The following is a 16817-nucleotide window of genomic DNA, read 5'->3' as shown; positions in this document are numbered from 1 at the left end:
TCCACAGCAGCTTTTACCAGATATACAGTAGTGTTGATCTGTGGTAAGTATGAATACGTTCAGCTTTTGTCCACATGGAGGCGCTGTGGAGCTGATTTGATTCCCGTCAGGCTCTCCATTAATTACTGAGTTGAGAGATCAGGTCAAAATATTTATGATTTCATTTTTACACCAAGGAATGCTGACATTTTAAACGTGATGAATGTTTGAAAAAGTAAAAAACCAAGTCTAATGCAATATTAAAAATTTTAAAAATTAGTGCCAATTAAGTTTTTTTAAAATAATATTTGTCAGTTGCACCTTGGCTCTGGATTTCTTTTTTTTTTTTTTTGATCCAATTCCAATCGTGGAACATCATGACTTGTCCATTTACTTATGCACCTCTGTTTGATGTTCCTCATTCTATATTTATCATGGATCCCATTTCTTTCTTAGGCATTTCTTTGGCTCTTTTTGGATTCATTCGTCTTCCTGTCATCAACGCCCTTCTTCAAGGCGCTCTGTCCATCATTTTGCCTTCCTTTTACAGGACTATTGAGAGGAGAAAGGTACTGCTGAAGGGGATGGGATTTTAAGAAGGGATTTTTTTTTAATGGAAACTGATTTTCTCTTTTTTCCTCTTGTAGCTTGTTTCGAATAATGGCTAAAAAGGAAGGTGACTCCAGTTTTTATGTTTTCAAGGTTAATATTTCTTAAAGTGGAAGAAATTTCTCATTGTCATGAAAGAATAAATTCCACCGCGCACACAGCATGATGACTGTATATGACTGTCTTAGTCATCATTGGGCATCACAATTTGTCTTATAGGAGAAATGTTCAAGATTAAGTTATTAACATAAGGAATGAAGTTTGACCTTGTTTTCTCTGTGTGCAGATTTGATCTACTGACTATAGCTAGAAAGATGTAATTCAAACTTTGCTTTGTAAGCTATAGACACCACTCTATTTCTGCAGGGGCAACAGGCCTCGTCAATTAAATTTATCAATCAAAAAACTATGTGTAGATTAGTGTTAAAAATTCACATGAAAACTTAATATAAAAAGACAAGCGTGATTTAATTTAAACAAGTTTTAGATCAATTGCAGTTGCTTTTGGACAGAGCGTTTAATGAATTTATCACAGGATTAAGATATTAAAAAACTCCACTGAAAACTTTTATGGTCCAAATAGAGGTTGAAAGTTTTTCAAAGTAATTTAGTGAAAGCACCGAAATACAATTTCTATTTTGAAAAAATGCACAAGCGAGGAAGTAGTTCAGTGAAAACACATTTGTCACATTAGAAATTCGTGACCACACAGAAACCCATCTTCAATTTGCATCAACATGCAAAGATAAATGAAAATGATTTTAACATGTAGTGCACCAAGAATAAAGAGTATTAAAGTGTTTCAGATCCTATAATGGACCGAAAAAGATGAAACCATATCAGTGCATCAAATGTACAGTGGATCAAACTATATGAATATAAAATTAGCTATTCTTGTCACATATTTTCAACAGCAAAAACTGTTGAATGTACAGTACACTGACTCATAGCAGCTGTAAGTGAAATCTGAACTGGTCTCTGTAAGTAAAGCTCGCTGGAGGAGCAGATTCTGCCGAGTAGTCAAATCCAATGCTTTGCAAATTAACAATTGGCCTCCATGAATGCATAGCCAGCTCAGTAAAAGACAACCATCAGTAAAAGGAAAACCACTTTTGATCAACGAGCTCACTTCCCTGTTGGCTCCCCTGTGGCTTATATAGTACAGCCCTAAGTGTGTGGAATGGTGTGAACAACGAGGAACTCTTTTGGCCCAATGTGCCTCATGGATACTGATGACGCCGTGGAGTCAAATGCACCCTCCAGCATCCAGCTTTATTCGCTCCTAATCGAAGAAAGCTTGACTTGCGGGCCGCATCAAGGTTCTGCATTCTGAAATGAAAAGGCTGCAAAGCTGTCGTGGTGCCAGGCCCAGAGGCACACTGTCACCTCCTCTATTTATATCTTGTGAGGAATTCTGGATTCAGAGACTCAGCTGCCACTTCTATTATTACTATTAGCTAATGCTGTAACAAGTGCCCAGCTATCACAGACACTCTAGCTCATTTATCCTTTGCCTTATTGCCCAGTGTGACACTGTCATTACCTCACACGATTCAAGTTATTCACTATAGAACATTTCTGGTACCATCAGTAATTTTCATCAGTGCGTAAAAATTCAAAATGAAAAAAAATATTGTTATAAACCTCTGAATTATTGATTCAAGCAGGACTGAGTTACATGCTGCTAAGAGGCGTCAGTTCTCTTTTATTACAGAGTTTATTAAATAAGTCACCATGTTTAAGAATTGTGCCAACAAACTAGTAAATACTCAGATTTTCTAACGCTTGCTTGTCAACGATGATCAAAAAATGTGCAGTGAAAAAGTTTTTTTTCAGTCATTCATTCATTCATTTTCCTGACTGCTTTCTCTGTTTTTGTGGGTTGCGGGGGTTTCTGGAACCTATCCCAACTGACTTATGATACACTCCGAGCGTGACAGGTGTATTCATATAAAAAGATTTATTCACACATTTTAAACAGTAATATCCACCCATCCATCCGTCCGGCTCTGCTGGAGCCTATCCCAGCTGGCTGTGGGCAAAGGGCAGGATACACTCCGCATGAGACGCAGCCCATCGCAAGACCCTCCATAATATCACCATAAATTAGGGTTGATGCTTCTGCCTGTATGGAATCTGATTCATGCACAATTAAATTACTAACGTAAAAACTGCATTATCTCAGCCGTTGGTGGCAGCATCACATTTCTGTCCCTCTACATTACCATCCATCTATCCATCCATTTTCCTTCACCACTTTATCCGCCGTCGCAGGTCGCAGGTCACGGGGAGCTGGAGCCTATCCCAGCTGGCCTAGAGTGTGAGGCGGGGGCAAGACGCCAGTGCACCACACAGAGACAGATGACCATGCACGCTCACACTCACACACTATGGGCAATTTGGAACGGCCAATCACCTGAAGCGCATGTTTTTGGAGGTGGGAGAAAGCTGTAGAATCAGGAGAAAACCCACGCAGACACGGGGAGAGCATGCGAACTCCGCACAGAGAGGGACGCAAACCTGGAACCGCCTTGCTGCGCGGCGACACTCTATCCACTACCGCCCCCTCTACATTACCATTGACCCAATATTCAGTATAGTCCGAATAAATATGTATGTATATATTTAATCTTTCAGGTCCAGACTATGATCTGGATGCAGATCCAATTGAGCCTGTGGTGAAACATCATGAGTTTAATCCACCTGTGTAGTTAAACTCAGGATTTGGGTGGGGTCATGGAGTCAAGGAGTAATATCTATCTGTTAGAGTCATGCACATAAGTTATCTCATATATACTCATTTACACTCTTTTATTCTTTGTACTGCATTCCATGACCATATCTATCTATCTGTCTGTCTGTCTTTCTGCCTGCCTGCCTGCCTGTCTGTCTGTCTGTCTGTCTGTCTCTCTGTCCATTCATCCATCTATCTATCTATCTAAATTACGTTGCTAAAGAAACGTGTCAGTCTTTCCTGCTCCAAAATGACAAATGTGTCCCTCTAACTTAAACTGTGGCGTGCAAGTCAGCAGAGAAAGACTATCTTGCATAAGACAAGCGTGCGTAAACACTTCGCATTTATACACAACTGGGAACACATATAGAGTTCCCAAGTGGAGGGAGGGAGGGCGGTTTAAGGGGGCACATGGTGATCCCTCAGCCCGCCGTGAGGGTGTGGCTTGTTAACAACATGGGGATGGCCGTGTGAGCGAGCAGGGGTTTACTCTGTGTTCCCCAGACCTACAGGCCACTGACACCTCAGAAGTACGAGCTGAAGATGGAGGGGACCAATGGAGAAACCTTATCCTTCTGGGATATTGAGTTAAATGTCACTGCGCTGCCCTGAGGGAGACACTGACAGGCCGACTCCTATCACAGCTCCCAAATCTCAGAGGTCAGTGCTTCCCAACAGCTGAGGCCTGGAGAAAAGCTGGGTGAAACAGAGATGGGTACGCTGGCACAACACAATAAAATGCTTTTGCAACATGTCTGCGAGTATATAAATCCTTCTAACTTGAACAGAGACGTAAAATACTATTTTATATGCAGATATTGCGCAACTTTCACTCATTCATTTTTATTGTATGTACTTCTGGAAGGACAGTGAAATAAAAAAAAAAACTTAATTGAACATGGCTGTAAGTCTCCTGAATTTAAATGGTGTTATTTAACAAGTTGACCCTGTTGGGGCCCTCTGTCCCCTGCATCATGGATAACGTACCGAACGACGGGGGGAAGGAATTGCGACTCACCAGCAGGTCAGAGTGCCGGGTCAGTCGGCCACCAGCAGCTGACTGGAAACTCGAAAGCTACCACAAAACAACTTCCGAATTTAGAAATTCTCTGTGAAGGAGAAGCAAGAGCTCATATTTGTGTCATGAATAGGCTCACATATGTAGATGCCCCCATGGCTGTGTGATGGATCAATGATACAACACAAATTCAATATAACTTTGATACACCCTTGCAATAAAACATTTACGATAATAAGATGTGAGAGCAGGATTTGAGCTAATGGGTTGGGTTTTTTTTTAAAAACTTTCCAAATAAATAAAAACTCAGACTCACTTGCAGTTGTTGGAGGAATCATCAATGCCATAGTGCCCCTGAGCAAGCCAAATCAGTCAGGGCTGCTTTTATTTATATCTTCTCCCTGCAGCAATAATATAATAATACAGTAATACAGTAATAAATAGTTTGCGGCAAAAATGTGTCCATTAGCTGTCATACATGATGAGCAGTGACCACTGCTGGTCCTGCAGGATCACATGTCAGGCTATTGATTAGAAACAGCAACTAGGATTCCTGTCTGGGACTCTGAGCCACCCAGCAGCCTGTTTACTGCTGTTAAAACAAAGAATAAATCACAGTCTGCACGCAACGCTATCCATATTTCAATCAATCAATCAATCAATCAATCAATCAATCAATCAATCAATCAATCAATCTATCTATCTATCTATCTATCTATCTATCTATCTATCTATCTATCTATCTATCTATCTATCTATCTTGTCATCTGTATCCCTCGTTCTACTTCTCCTTCTTTTAAAAAAAATTGCTCACTGACTTGAAAACAAATATGTTTTCATTGCTCTGAATTGACCACAAGAGGCCATTGTGCCTCACCCAATAACAATTTGTAGCTGGATCTTCTGTCGTTCATCTATTTAAGCCACGCTGCATCGCCAGGCGGCCTTCTATTCCTCATTAAAAAAAAAAGAGAAATAAAACCTGATCCTCCTGGAACTGTAGCCCCGGCTTCTCCTCTGCAGTGTGATTGTATGACACTCTGGCTGTCCCCCTGGCATTCCTGCACCCCAGCAGTCATGTCTGTACTACACACTCACTTTTTTCTGCCCTTTATCACTCCAATGTCTTAATTAAGTGGGTTGATTCTGAGGTTTGTTGTGTCTGTATATTCATTAGTGCTGCAGAAGATGGTGTGATTCTGAAGCACAAAGCTCTCTTTTCTGCTTCCACTTGAGAACGCTGAGTGTCAAAGTGCTGACACATCAAAATGACATTGTTCCAATGTAAAGGCTTCATTGGTTTATAAGTCTATGAGTGGTTCAATACTCTCAGTCTGGCTCAGCCACCTTCCTCAGCACAAACCAGATGAGCCGTCACTCAGTGTCCCAACTAGTACCTCCTCCTCCCCTCTGGATGATCTCTTGTCTCACTCTCTCACCTTCTCCCTTCGTCTTATTCCACTGACCATGCATGTTCCAAAAACAGATCTCATTTTCATCCATGGTGTAACCCCCCCCCCCACTCCAGCCCCTGCACCACCACTCTCCTGCATTACCTCCTTTCCAAATCCAAGCCTTGTCTTCAGTTCCTGTCCAAGTCCACCATCTCACCTCCCCACTGCACCACCCCAAGCCCCACCCGCGCCCCCCCACCAACCCCACCATGTCCTCCCATACAAGAATTTGGAGGCGTGTGTAAGTGGGGGGTCCACCAATCCCGGGACCTTTGGTGGTATAAAACCCTGAGCATGTATGTGCTTATTTGCTCTTTCTGTCAGTCCAGCACTCCTGAAATTGGAGGGTGCCACACTTCTAGGTGAGGGTGGTGGACCAAGGGTAAAAACTGCAGAGAACAAGAAGAAGTTAAAGAGCGTGGATAGGCACGGTTAGACAGGCAATTCCTTGTCTATCCAGAAAGGATGGAGAACGCACACACAAAGGGGCCGGCAGAATGCCTGGCTTACTTCGGGGTGAATGAGCAGACCGGCCTCACTACCGACCAGTTCAAGAAGAACCTGGAAAAGCATGGCTACAATGGTGAGAAAGCAGGGCATCTGGGATGGGGTGGGAAGCCTCCTGAAAGGATGGAGTCTCATTAAGTAACTATTAGCTAGCAGCAAGAGGAAAGGAAAATTTCTTTTAAATATTCCACAAGGTGCTCTTGCGAGTATAATAAGTGTTTTCCCAGCTCTAGAAGAGCATCCAGAGGCAACTGTTGGTTCAGACTGGGTTGACTTTTTTGCATGGGAAGCTTTTTTAGAGGGGAGTTGCAACAGCTGATAGAAATTCAGAGACATTGAGAAGCAGAGAGTTTCAGGGCTTTGAAGAGCTATTTAAAGACAGCAAAAGAAGATGGCTGGAGAGCGAGAGAGACAGGTGATGGCTCAAGAAGCTTCCTGGGTAATATATGGGGCGGGTATTAACAAGACAGATAATTTTAGGACGGGTAAAAAGGGGAGGCCCTTTGGATGGTTATGGATAATTGACCCATTGATTGCTAATCAATTATCAGTGGAATGGCAATGGGGAGAGCAAAGTTTCTGTCATATGGCTGAGACATTCTTGTTTTTATGGAGACTCTTGCATTGGAAAATTATTGTGAATTTTCATTAAAAGCAATGTTTAATTTTGTCTATAAATTTAAACTTCTATTTATTAACATTTAAGGTGTTGTAAGGTTTTTAAGAGGTGGTTAGAAGTCAGTGTGAACATCTGGTTAAATATCAAATAAGTCAGACCAGAACAATGACTTTTAATTCCAGTTTCTTGTTAACAGTGTGAGCACAGGAGGAATTTACATGGATGTTAGGGGTCACATTTGTCATCTCATACCAAGAAGTGCAGCTTTTGATGAAATTGTTCCACCAGGTTTTTTCATGTCATAAATAACAGTCTTTTTTTTTTCCTGTCTGTCTCCACTCCCTTCCTCACATTTCCCCTCTTTCTCATATGTGTTGAACTCCAGAGCTGCCAGCTGAGGAGGGTAAGTGAAAACCCACTGACATTTACAAAATAAATGTAAAGACAAACGACAACCTGATGTGACTCAACTGACAGAACCATTTATAACAATCCAAACTGACCCACATGTATAGAATGGATTCGTACAAACATGCAGGCAGCCGTTTGATGGCGTCATGCCCACATGTTGATCATACCATAACCACTGTCTTCAGCAGCAAACATCCCAAACCTATATGACCTTTATATTAAATATTCCCACAGCAGCTAAATGTATTCTCATTTGCATATTTACATAATAGCATTCATATTTTTTTGTTAATTGTCCAATGATTATTATTAATTTCTTTCCCTGACTGCCTCTTTTCTCTAAGGTAAGAGCATCTGGGAGCTGATTGTCGAGCAGTTCGAGGACTTGCTTGTCAGAATCTTGCTTCTGGCTGCCTGCATCTCCTTTGTAAGTAAGCAAATGTTGGTATTTTTTAATTATGCCAGTAATTTTAGCTGTGGTTATTCCTGTCACATTCATCTTAATAGCAGTAGTAGGATTTGCAGTAGACATAATCGTCCATTAGATCGCTGACGTCACGTGGGGTCGCACACTACACCTGACCTGATCACCAATGAGTTTTCTCACCGTCACATTTGTGGCACAGTAAACTCAGGCACCTCATATTCTGGGTTTTTAGCTTGAAACATACAATTAATTGCATTAAGTTAACATCATGTGCGTACTTCCTTCAGTAACAAACATGTTGTATTTGATCGTATCTGTGTGGACACTTTGTCAAGAACAAGATAACCCTTCTCCACTCCGTGTATTTTTGAGGACGACAACTTGAGAGAGCCACATTGCAAGGGCTTGTAGGAGGTGTATTAATTCCAATCCCCAGCTTTCACCCCTTCAGGCAGCTGTCATGATGGCCTTAGAAGGCGAATATTGAGGAGCCAGTGAGAGACGGGGGTCAGGAAAGTATAGGGGGGCTGAAGGGTAAGGGTTTATTTTAAGAAAGCCCCAAGCTGAGGAGAGAAACTGAATCCTTCGGGAAAGGTCAGGCGTGAAGGAAGGAACGAAGGGCCTCCCCCAAATGAGGGTTGAAGTCAGAAGGAGCAAGGAGTTATGGGACATTGAGATCAAATTAAAAACAATTACATAATCACATAATGACAATGCATTATCAGAATAACAGGAATCCCTGCTTGTCATTATCCATTTTTAAGTGCTTCATGTTGTTTGCACGTTATTATATACTACATGCTAATGGAAACCATTCAGCAGCATTCAAAAAATCTGTTATTATTTCAATACTATGTATTACATACAAGTTTATACAGTAAACTTTTAATTCAGACAAAAATAATGTTTGGCAAACAGTTTGTCAGTGATTTTCTCAATTTGTCTGACCTCAGGTGCTGGCCTGGTTCGAGGAAGGTGAGGAGACCGTTACTGCCTTTGTGGAACCCTTTGTCATCCTTCTTATCCTCATCGCTAATGCCGTCGTTGGAGTGTGGCAGGTTAGTGACAAGATCCAGACACATCAACTGCAATGGTGACAGAAAGAACACAGGTTCCGGTTACTGCTGTGCTTTTCACCCAGACACAGTTGCACAACTGTAACATTATCACTTTTACAGCTTTGAAGCTCAAAATAGTTGTTGGTTGGTACTCTGACACTGCAGTTGCAACATGGGGTGAACATTAAATTAGCAATTTATTCACTGTGACATCAATTTGAGGGATGGATGATCCACGTTATGCAAGCCATGCACTTCTACACACATGCCATAAAGCACTTTGGCAATGCATCACTCACTATGAGGACACTGTTGTTATCATATCTCTGCCAAGTGTCTAAATCAGCTGCTTCAGCCGTGTTCTTCTCATTTTGGAACAGAATATCTTACAAACTGCTCTAAAAGATTTATGCTATGTATCCGTGATAATAGTCCACAAATATTATCCCCATATATTAAGAGTCCCATAATCCATACACCATAATCCATAAAATTGTCGGTAAATATTACAGAAATAGACAAGAAACAGAATATGGTGATTTCAGATGGAATGGCTGCCATCCCATGATTAATTTGACCTACTCATGTGTCATCAGTTGGTTACGTATCAGTATGTAATTGCTGTTGGTGTAATGACTTAAATTGTGCTGGAGGACATTGTCAGACCAAGGTCAAACTGAGTATGGTTTACATTCAATCCAGGACAAACAGGCATGTCAGCATCAGCTTAATGATTACAATCTGTTACTGGAATATGCAAGTATTGGATTTCTTTTTAAAGGATTTAAGGAAAATCCATGCAATCTGCATTAGGTTTCCTCTCGGATTTCAGGATCTTTTTTTTTTTTTTTTTTGAATGCATGCTTTTCTTGATCTAACTTTTTATTATACATGTGTGCCACAGGAGCGTAACGCTGAAGATGCCATCGAGGCTCTCAAGGAGTACGAGCCTGAGATGGGCAAAGTTTACCGTTCTGACAGAAAGAGTGTGCAGATGATTAAGGCCAGAGAAATTGTCCCTGGAGATATCGTGGAGGTGTCTGGTAAGAGATGTCAAGATTATTTATTGTCTCTGTTAGATACATGCTGAAGCGAAATTCAGTTACTTCTGTTTCTGTTAAGGTAAAGAAAGATATAAATGTGTGTGTATAAAGGCTGAAAGCAAAGCCTTATGCCTTTTTAAGGCCATGTGAGTGAGGCAGGATGGAGTAGCACTGCTGTGAAAACTTGCTGACTGAGGGAAAGCAGGGATGAGTATAAATACCCTCACGAGCACCTGCCACACCTCTTACCCCCCATGCCATTCCCCAGTTTTGTCAGTGCACACCTGTTGCCTATCTAACTTGCTGCCCCCCCCCCCCCCGATGATGTATGGTTCATTCTTATTTGGCCTCAAATGTGTCATTTTAAAACGTACATTATTAACAAATCCAATACAAGAAAGATCTTTCAGACATCTGGTGATACATTTGGAATAAATTCTGCCACAATTTAAAGATATTTGTAAACTTATGATTTTTTTTTTTCGATTCGACTTTTCCCATTGTCATATGAATGACATATGAGCGAGAAATTGATGACAAATTAGAAGTACAGTAAAGTATTTGTCAAAATAAAGTCAACCAAATTCTGCATTCATCCTATGTTCTAAACAGAAAAAGTATTTGTGCATCATATTTACTCAGACATGAGTGTAAATTCTGGCTTCTCTCTTGTTTCCCACAGTTGGTGACAAAGTCCCCGCTGACATCAGGATTGTTTCCATCAAGTCCACCACCCTGCGTGTTGATCAGTCCATCCTTACTGGTACGATTCAAGAAATGTAATGTACCTAATTTGCGTGTGTGTGTGTGTGTGTGTGTTTGTGTGTGTGTGTGTGTGTGTGTGTGTGTGTGTGTGTGTGTGTGTGTGTGTGTGTGTGTGTGTGTGTGTGTGTGCGTGTGCTTTGTAGCTTCAAGCTAATTCTCTGATTTCTCTCACAGGTGAGTCTGTGAGTGTCATCAAGCATAATGAGGCTGTTCCTGACCCCAGAGCTGTCAACCAGGACAAGAAGAACATGCTTTTCTCTGTAAGTGAATTAATGGCTTCAGTGTTTTATGTTTGCTATTGCATCTAGCTGCCCATTTATTTCCCCTGTTGTTACCTTTCTTTTCCTCACTCTCTATAGGGCACTAACATCGCTGCTGGCAAGGCTATTGGAGTTGCTGTGGCCACTGGAGTCGCCACCGAGATTGGCAAGATCCGTGACCAGATGGCTGCCACCGAGCAGGAGAAGACCCCCCTGCAGGCAAAACTTGATGAGTTTGGTGAGCAGCTGTCCAAGGTGATCTCTCTGATCTGCGTAGCTGTCTGGGCCATCAACATCGGCCATTTCAACGACCCCGTCCATGGTGGCTCTTGGATCCGTGGAGCTGTCTACTACTTCAAGATCGCTGTTGCTCTGGCTGTGGCTGCCATCCCTGAGGGTGAGAGAAGGATGTCATCCCACCCAAAACGCACTGTTTGTTCCAACACTGCCCCTGCATGACACTTTTCACTAATGTCTCTCAGGCCTGCCCGCTGTCATCACCACCTGCCTGGCTCTTGGTACACGCCGTATGGCCAAGAAGAACGCCATCGTCAGAAGCCTTCCCTCTGTAGAGACCCTGGGCTGCACCTCCGTCATCTGCTCAGATAAGACTGGCACCCTCACCACCAACCAGATGTGTGTGACCAAGGTGACTGTCAAACTGGGCCGCATTCAGAGAGGAAACTGAGTTGACAGATTGTCCAAACAACTACATTGAATCTAATACGAAATTTCATTCTTTCCTCCACTACAGATGTTCATTATCAAGGGTGTTAATGGTGAACATGTTGATCTTGATGCCTTTGATATCTCTGGCTCCAAGTACACTCCTGAGGGAGAAGTGTAAGCGTTTTCCTGTCCTCTCTCAAAACCAGCATCAGTTATACACTGAAGTGGACATGAACCACCTCTCATTTGTTTGTAATTCTTTATTCATCCTGCAGTTCCCAGGGAGGTGCCAAAACCAACTGTAGTGCATATGATGGCCTTGTTGAGCTGGCTACCATCTGCGCCCTGTGCAATGACTCCTCTCTGGACTACAACGAGGTAAACTCATAAAGTTGTGTGGTACATTTGTTCTACTAAAAACAAATTCTTCTGTAGTTGATCCAGTTGCTTTCATCTCCTTCCATTTATCCAGTCCAAGAAGATCTATGAGAAGGTCGGTGAGGCTACTGAGACTGCCCTTTCCTGCTTGGTTGAGAAGATGAACGTTTTCAACACCAATGTGAAGAATCTGTCTAGGGTTGAGAGAGCCAATGCTTGCTGCTCTGTAAGTGTCTTCCCTCCATTGACCATGACAACAGTTTGAGAAATTATATTTACTGCTATATTAGCTATAATTCAATCTTAGTCACGCCAACGACTTGCAGTTTTAAAAGTTTATATGGGAAAAATCTAGACAAACCAAATGCTTTCTAATGTTTCAATGTGGCTTCCAACAGGTGGTTAAGCAGCTCATGAAGAAGAATGTCACTCTGGAGTTCTCCCGTGACAGGAAGTCCATGTCGGTGTACTGCACTCCTACCAAGGGTGATGGTGGAGCCAAGATGTTTGTGAAGGTGAGTTTTTGTCTTCGCTTCCCATAGTCTTTGGTCAGACACAGTAAAGCTTTCTAATGATCACCAAAAAAATCATCTTTGTCCCACAGGGTGCCCCTGAAGGTGTGATTGACAGGTGTGCATATGTGCGTGTTGGCACCACTCGTGTACCCCTGACCAACGCCATCAAGGAGAAGATCATGACTGTCATCAGGGACTGGGGTACCGGCCGTGACACTCTGCGTTGCCTGGCTCTTGCCACCCGTGACACCCCACTGAAGCTGGACGAGATGAACCTCGAGGACTCAACCAAGTTTGCCGATTATGAGGTAAAAACTTTATAGAATTGATATTGAAATATGATGACATATCTGTACCTTCATCTAAAACCTGGGATTTAATGGCTCCATTCATGCTTCTTCCTCAGACTGACCTGACCTTTGTTGGTTGCGTGGGTATGCTGGATCCTCCTCGTAAGGAGGTCACTGGCTCCATTGAACTGTGCAGAGCTGCTGGAATCCGTGTCATCATGATCACTGGTTTGTATTGTACTTTTATACATCATATGAACTATAAATGATGGTATTACATAGTTTTTTACAGAAACATAGCATACAGTGTAACCAGCATATCAGTCCCTTTTTGATATACCGTCCACCACAGAATTATCTATGATGTCATTTTTACTGTGTGTCTTCCTATTTAAGGTGACAACAAGGGAACTGCTATTGCCATCTGCCGTCGCATTGGCATCTTCAGTGAGGAACAGGATGTTACTGGCAAAGCCTACACCGGACGTGAATTTGATGACCTTCCCTTCAGTGAGCAGGCTGCGGCTGTGCGTAGGGCTTGCTGCTTTGCCCGTGTGGAGCCATCCCACAAGTCCAAGATTGTGGAGTATCTGCAGGGTTTTGATGACATTACTGCTATGGTAAGAACTCAGCAGCATATGTCAACCTAAACTTATAATGGGTGTTGTCTATGAAGATATGTGTGACATTGTGCTGTGGCTGCTTCAATCCCAGACTGGTGATGGTGTGAATGATGCCCCCGCCCTGAAGAAGGCTGAGATTGGCATCGCCATGGGCTCTGGCACTGCCGTTGCCAAGTCTGCCTCTGAAATGGTCCTGGCTGACGACAACTTCTCTTCCATTGTGGCTGCTGTTGAGGAGGGCAGAGCCATCTACAACAACATGAAGCAGTTCATCCGCTATCTTATCTCCTCCAACGTTGGTGAGGTCGTCTGGTGAGTGGCACAGCATGCACTCCTTCCACACAGAAACATCTTATTGCTGCCACCTTCCTCTCGGTCTCAGCCATTCATTGTTCCTTATAATTTCCTTTTTCAGTATCTTCCTGACTGCTGCTCTGGGTCTTCCCGAGGCCCTGATCCCTGTCCAGCTGCTGTGGGTCAACCTGGTGACAGATGGTCTGCCTGCCACTGCTCTGGGATTCAACCCCCCTGATCTTGACATCATGGGCAAGCCCCCACGTTCTCCCAAGGAGCCCTTGATCTCTGGCTGGCTGTTCTTCAGATACATGGCTATTGGCGGTGAGCAAGACTGTAGTTTGTAGATTGTCTTAGATTTAATGGAGGTGAAAAAAAAACTACACTGCTCTGATGCTGTGAACTTTTCCCAACAGGATATGTCGGTTGGGCCACCGTTGCTGGTGCTGCCTGGTGGTTCATCTACGATCCCGATGGCCCCAGTGTCACCTACTACCAGCTGGTTAGCACTTTTCTCCCTTCTGGGTAGTTTCTTCTCTCAAAAAATTCTTGCAGACACTGAAATTCCCCATTTCTCTCCTGTGCAGTCTCACTTCATGCAGTGTCACGATGACAATGAGGACTTTGCCGGCATCGATTGTGAGATCTTTGAGGCTTGTCCTCCCATGACCATGGCCTTGTCTGTGCTGGTCACCATTGAAATGTGCAATGCTCTCAACAGGTAACACTTTACATTTGTTGCATATAAAAAAACACCCATTGGAGAATTGTATAATGTAAAAAAATACATATCACTGAGCATGTAGTTTGAAATTTGAACCTGCCAGATATTTATTGTCATGTTTTTTCCTTTTTGTTAAAGTTTGTCTGAGAACCAGTCTCTGCTGCGCATGCCCCCATGGAGCAACTTCTGGCTGCTTGCTGCCATGACTCTCTCCATGTCCCTGCATTTCATGATCATCTATGTTGACCCACTTCCCGTGAGTCAGCCGCCAGTGCTCCACACAATTTGATTTGAAAGATCCTTGTGACGTTCCTAGTTCTAAGAATTATTTTACTTTTTATTTTAAACACTGCCATTCTTTTGTCCCACCAGATGATCTTCAAGTTGAAACATCTGTCTCTGGATCAGTGGTTAATGGTTCTGAAGCTTTCCCTCCCCGTCATCGGCATTGATGAGGTGTTGAAGTTTGTTGCCCGCAACTACATTGAGAGTAAGTAGTTTTGCTTTGTTTTATATTTTAACATGTTTTTCTTTAATGTAACATATTTGAATTATTTAAAAAAAATGCTGATCTATTTTTAAAAGTATTAAATGAGAAATTATACTATTAATATTAGCATGTTTCATGATAATTTTTTATTAATATTTTAACAAGTGTAATCTTCTGCATCTGTATGCTGTCTTTGTTTTATCTTCTCTTTTTCTGTCAGTTTCACTTTGACAGTTTTCATCTTCCTCATCCCTCTCACCACTTCATCCTCCTCTACCCATTCATCATTAACTCACTTCACCCTTATGTTTATTTCCAGACTAAACCACCACCATTAGCCTGTAACTAAAGCAAGGTATGCTATGGCTACCTTTGTGTGTAGCTATAGTTGAGTGTATTTATTGAATGTCGTATGTGCGTTTCCACTCTTGTGTCATGTTGCTGTATAAAATATCCCTGTTTTGCTGAGGTGGAACTCTTCTCTCTGTAAAACTGGGAAAAAGAAAGAAAATCTTTAAATTGTCAGACTGACAAAGTGGCATGATGGCAGATGAATTGGGAGCTCCTAGTAGACCAACTGCTCTGTGTATCTGCTGTCCTCCTCTGAACTGTATTTATTGTTATTTATGATGTCATACCAATTCCTGAGATGCCTTGGAAGGCGAGTAAATCACCTCTGAGTTGCTGCTGTCAGCATCAGCGCTACCTTATGTTCGTTGGGTTGTTTCTGTCTGCAGCAACAGTTTTGCTATTTTCTGCTAGCTTTTTTGATATTGCAAGCATTTTACCCTCTCATTTAAAGTTTATAAGCAGTACTGAACCTCAATATATTTTTGTAGCATATTATAATGGAAGCAGGCGGACATCTTTAAGAAGATACTTAATTATGAACAGATTTTTCTCCTAGGCTATGAAACAAATAGAGCAAAAATGCTTATATGTGAAGAAAATGAATGATAATTTTGTGTTTATGTTTGTTTAGAATGAATAAAGTACTGCTTACAGAAAATAGAGGGATTTGAAATTAAATATTACCAAACTTTTAATGAGAAATCTTAAATGTAACTGCTATGCTTCGCATGTCGATGTTTAGGAAACTCTTGATATTTCTTGAAATGATCCCTTCCTTTCAAGAAAATCTGTGATCATTTCTGCTCCTCAGTCAGGCTTGGTGAAGCTACACTTACACTTATATTTATTAATGAATTCTAATGGAAGCAGTTATCATGCTCCATCAGAAACAGTGTTAGGACAGTGAGAAGTTGTTTTGCCTTTATGCTAAACGTCTTGAGTTGGTTGAGCAGCAATGCAACACTCTTGTAATGTTTATTTGAGGCCTGTGGCACAGGCATGATAACTGCTTCCATTAGAATTCATTAATAAATATAAAGTGATAGATTATTTCATGGATTACATGATGATCTATCGTCGAGATTAGTACCAGCTCTAAAGATCTGGCTTCAAAGATAGTCGATCTGTAATTGTGTTGGTTCTCTCTGTTGCTCATTTGTCCCTTTTCTCTTCAGCAGGTACAGAAGCTAAATAGAGATGTAGAAGACGACGATCTTAAAGGTTGGAAAGAAAGATACAGGAGAGGAGAGAGAGGAAGAGCAGTGCCGAAGACCATAGTGAGCCAACCAATAGAAAAGAGAGGAGAAAACACAGGAAAATGTATAAAAAAGATAATAAAACAAAGAAAAAAAATCTACATAAACATAGCCGATAGATAACGAAGGAGATTGAAATTAAATGGGGAGAAGTATCCTTGCTGATAAACTTTTCAAATATTTAAGATTTTATTCTAAAATAAAGTATGTATTAAAAGTGATTTTTGTTAAACTTGGATATTCTCAGCTGTTGTGTTTTTGTGTCATCTGTCCATTTTCATATGATTGACTTTCCAGCTCATTATATTTATTCTAGTCTTTGTTCCTCGTGTCTCAAGCGGCC

At 41.7% G+C, this 16817-nt stretch overlaps 1 protein-coding gene across 4 annotated transcripts; it reads left to right on the top strand.

Annotated features, from left to right (window-relative positions):
- The first annotated feature begins 6110 nt into the window (after positions 1-6110).
- On the top strand, positions 6111-16710 carry atp2a1l (ATPase sarcoplasmic/endoplasmic reticulum Ca2+ transporting 1, like). Of its 4 annotated transcripts, none has more exons than XM_068305125.1 (24): positions 6111-6377; positions 7306-7323; positions 7676-7758; positions 8712-8816; positions 9721-9859; positions 10542-10622; positions 10799-10884; positions 10984-11281; positions 11367-11533; positions 11639-11727; positions 11829-11931; positions 12026-12157; positions 12330-12446; positions 12536-12754; positions 12853-12964; positions 13133-13356; positions 13451-13671; positions 13775-13977; positions 14070-14155; positions 14241-14374; positions 14516-14633; positions 14750-14867; positions 15187-15222; positions 16397-16710. In XM_068305125.1, exons 1-23 carry the CDS (start codon positions 6260-6262, stop codon positions 15189-15191), a joined length of 2976 nt encoding a protein of 991 aa, XP_068161226.1. In that variant the 5' UTR covers positions 6111-6259; the 3' UTR covers positions 15192-15222; positions 16397-16710. The 4 variants fall into 4 exon arrangements, with proteins under 4 accessions (XP_068161226.1, XP_068161225.1, XP_068161224.1 ...); XM_068305124.1 differs by having other exon boundaries at positions 16394-16710; XM_068305123.1 differs by lacking the exon at positions 15187-15222.
- The last annotated feature ends 107 nt before the right edge of the window (positions 16711-16817 follow it).

The sequence above is a fragment of the Antennarius striatus genome, chromosome 21, assembly GCF_040054535.1.
Source record: "Antennarius striatus isolate MH-2024 chromosome 21, ASM4005453v1, whole genome shotgun sequence".
In the NCBI taxonomy this organism is placed as follows: domain Eukaryota; kingdom Metazoa; phylum Chordata; class Actinopteri; order Lophiiformes; family Antennariidae; genus Antennarius; species Antennarius striatus.
Note: the sequence above shows the minus strand (reverse complement) of the source record. Positions and strands in the feature narration are given on the sequence as shown.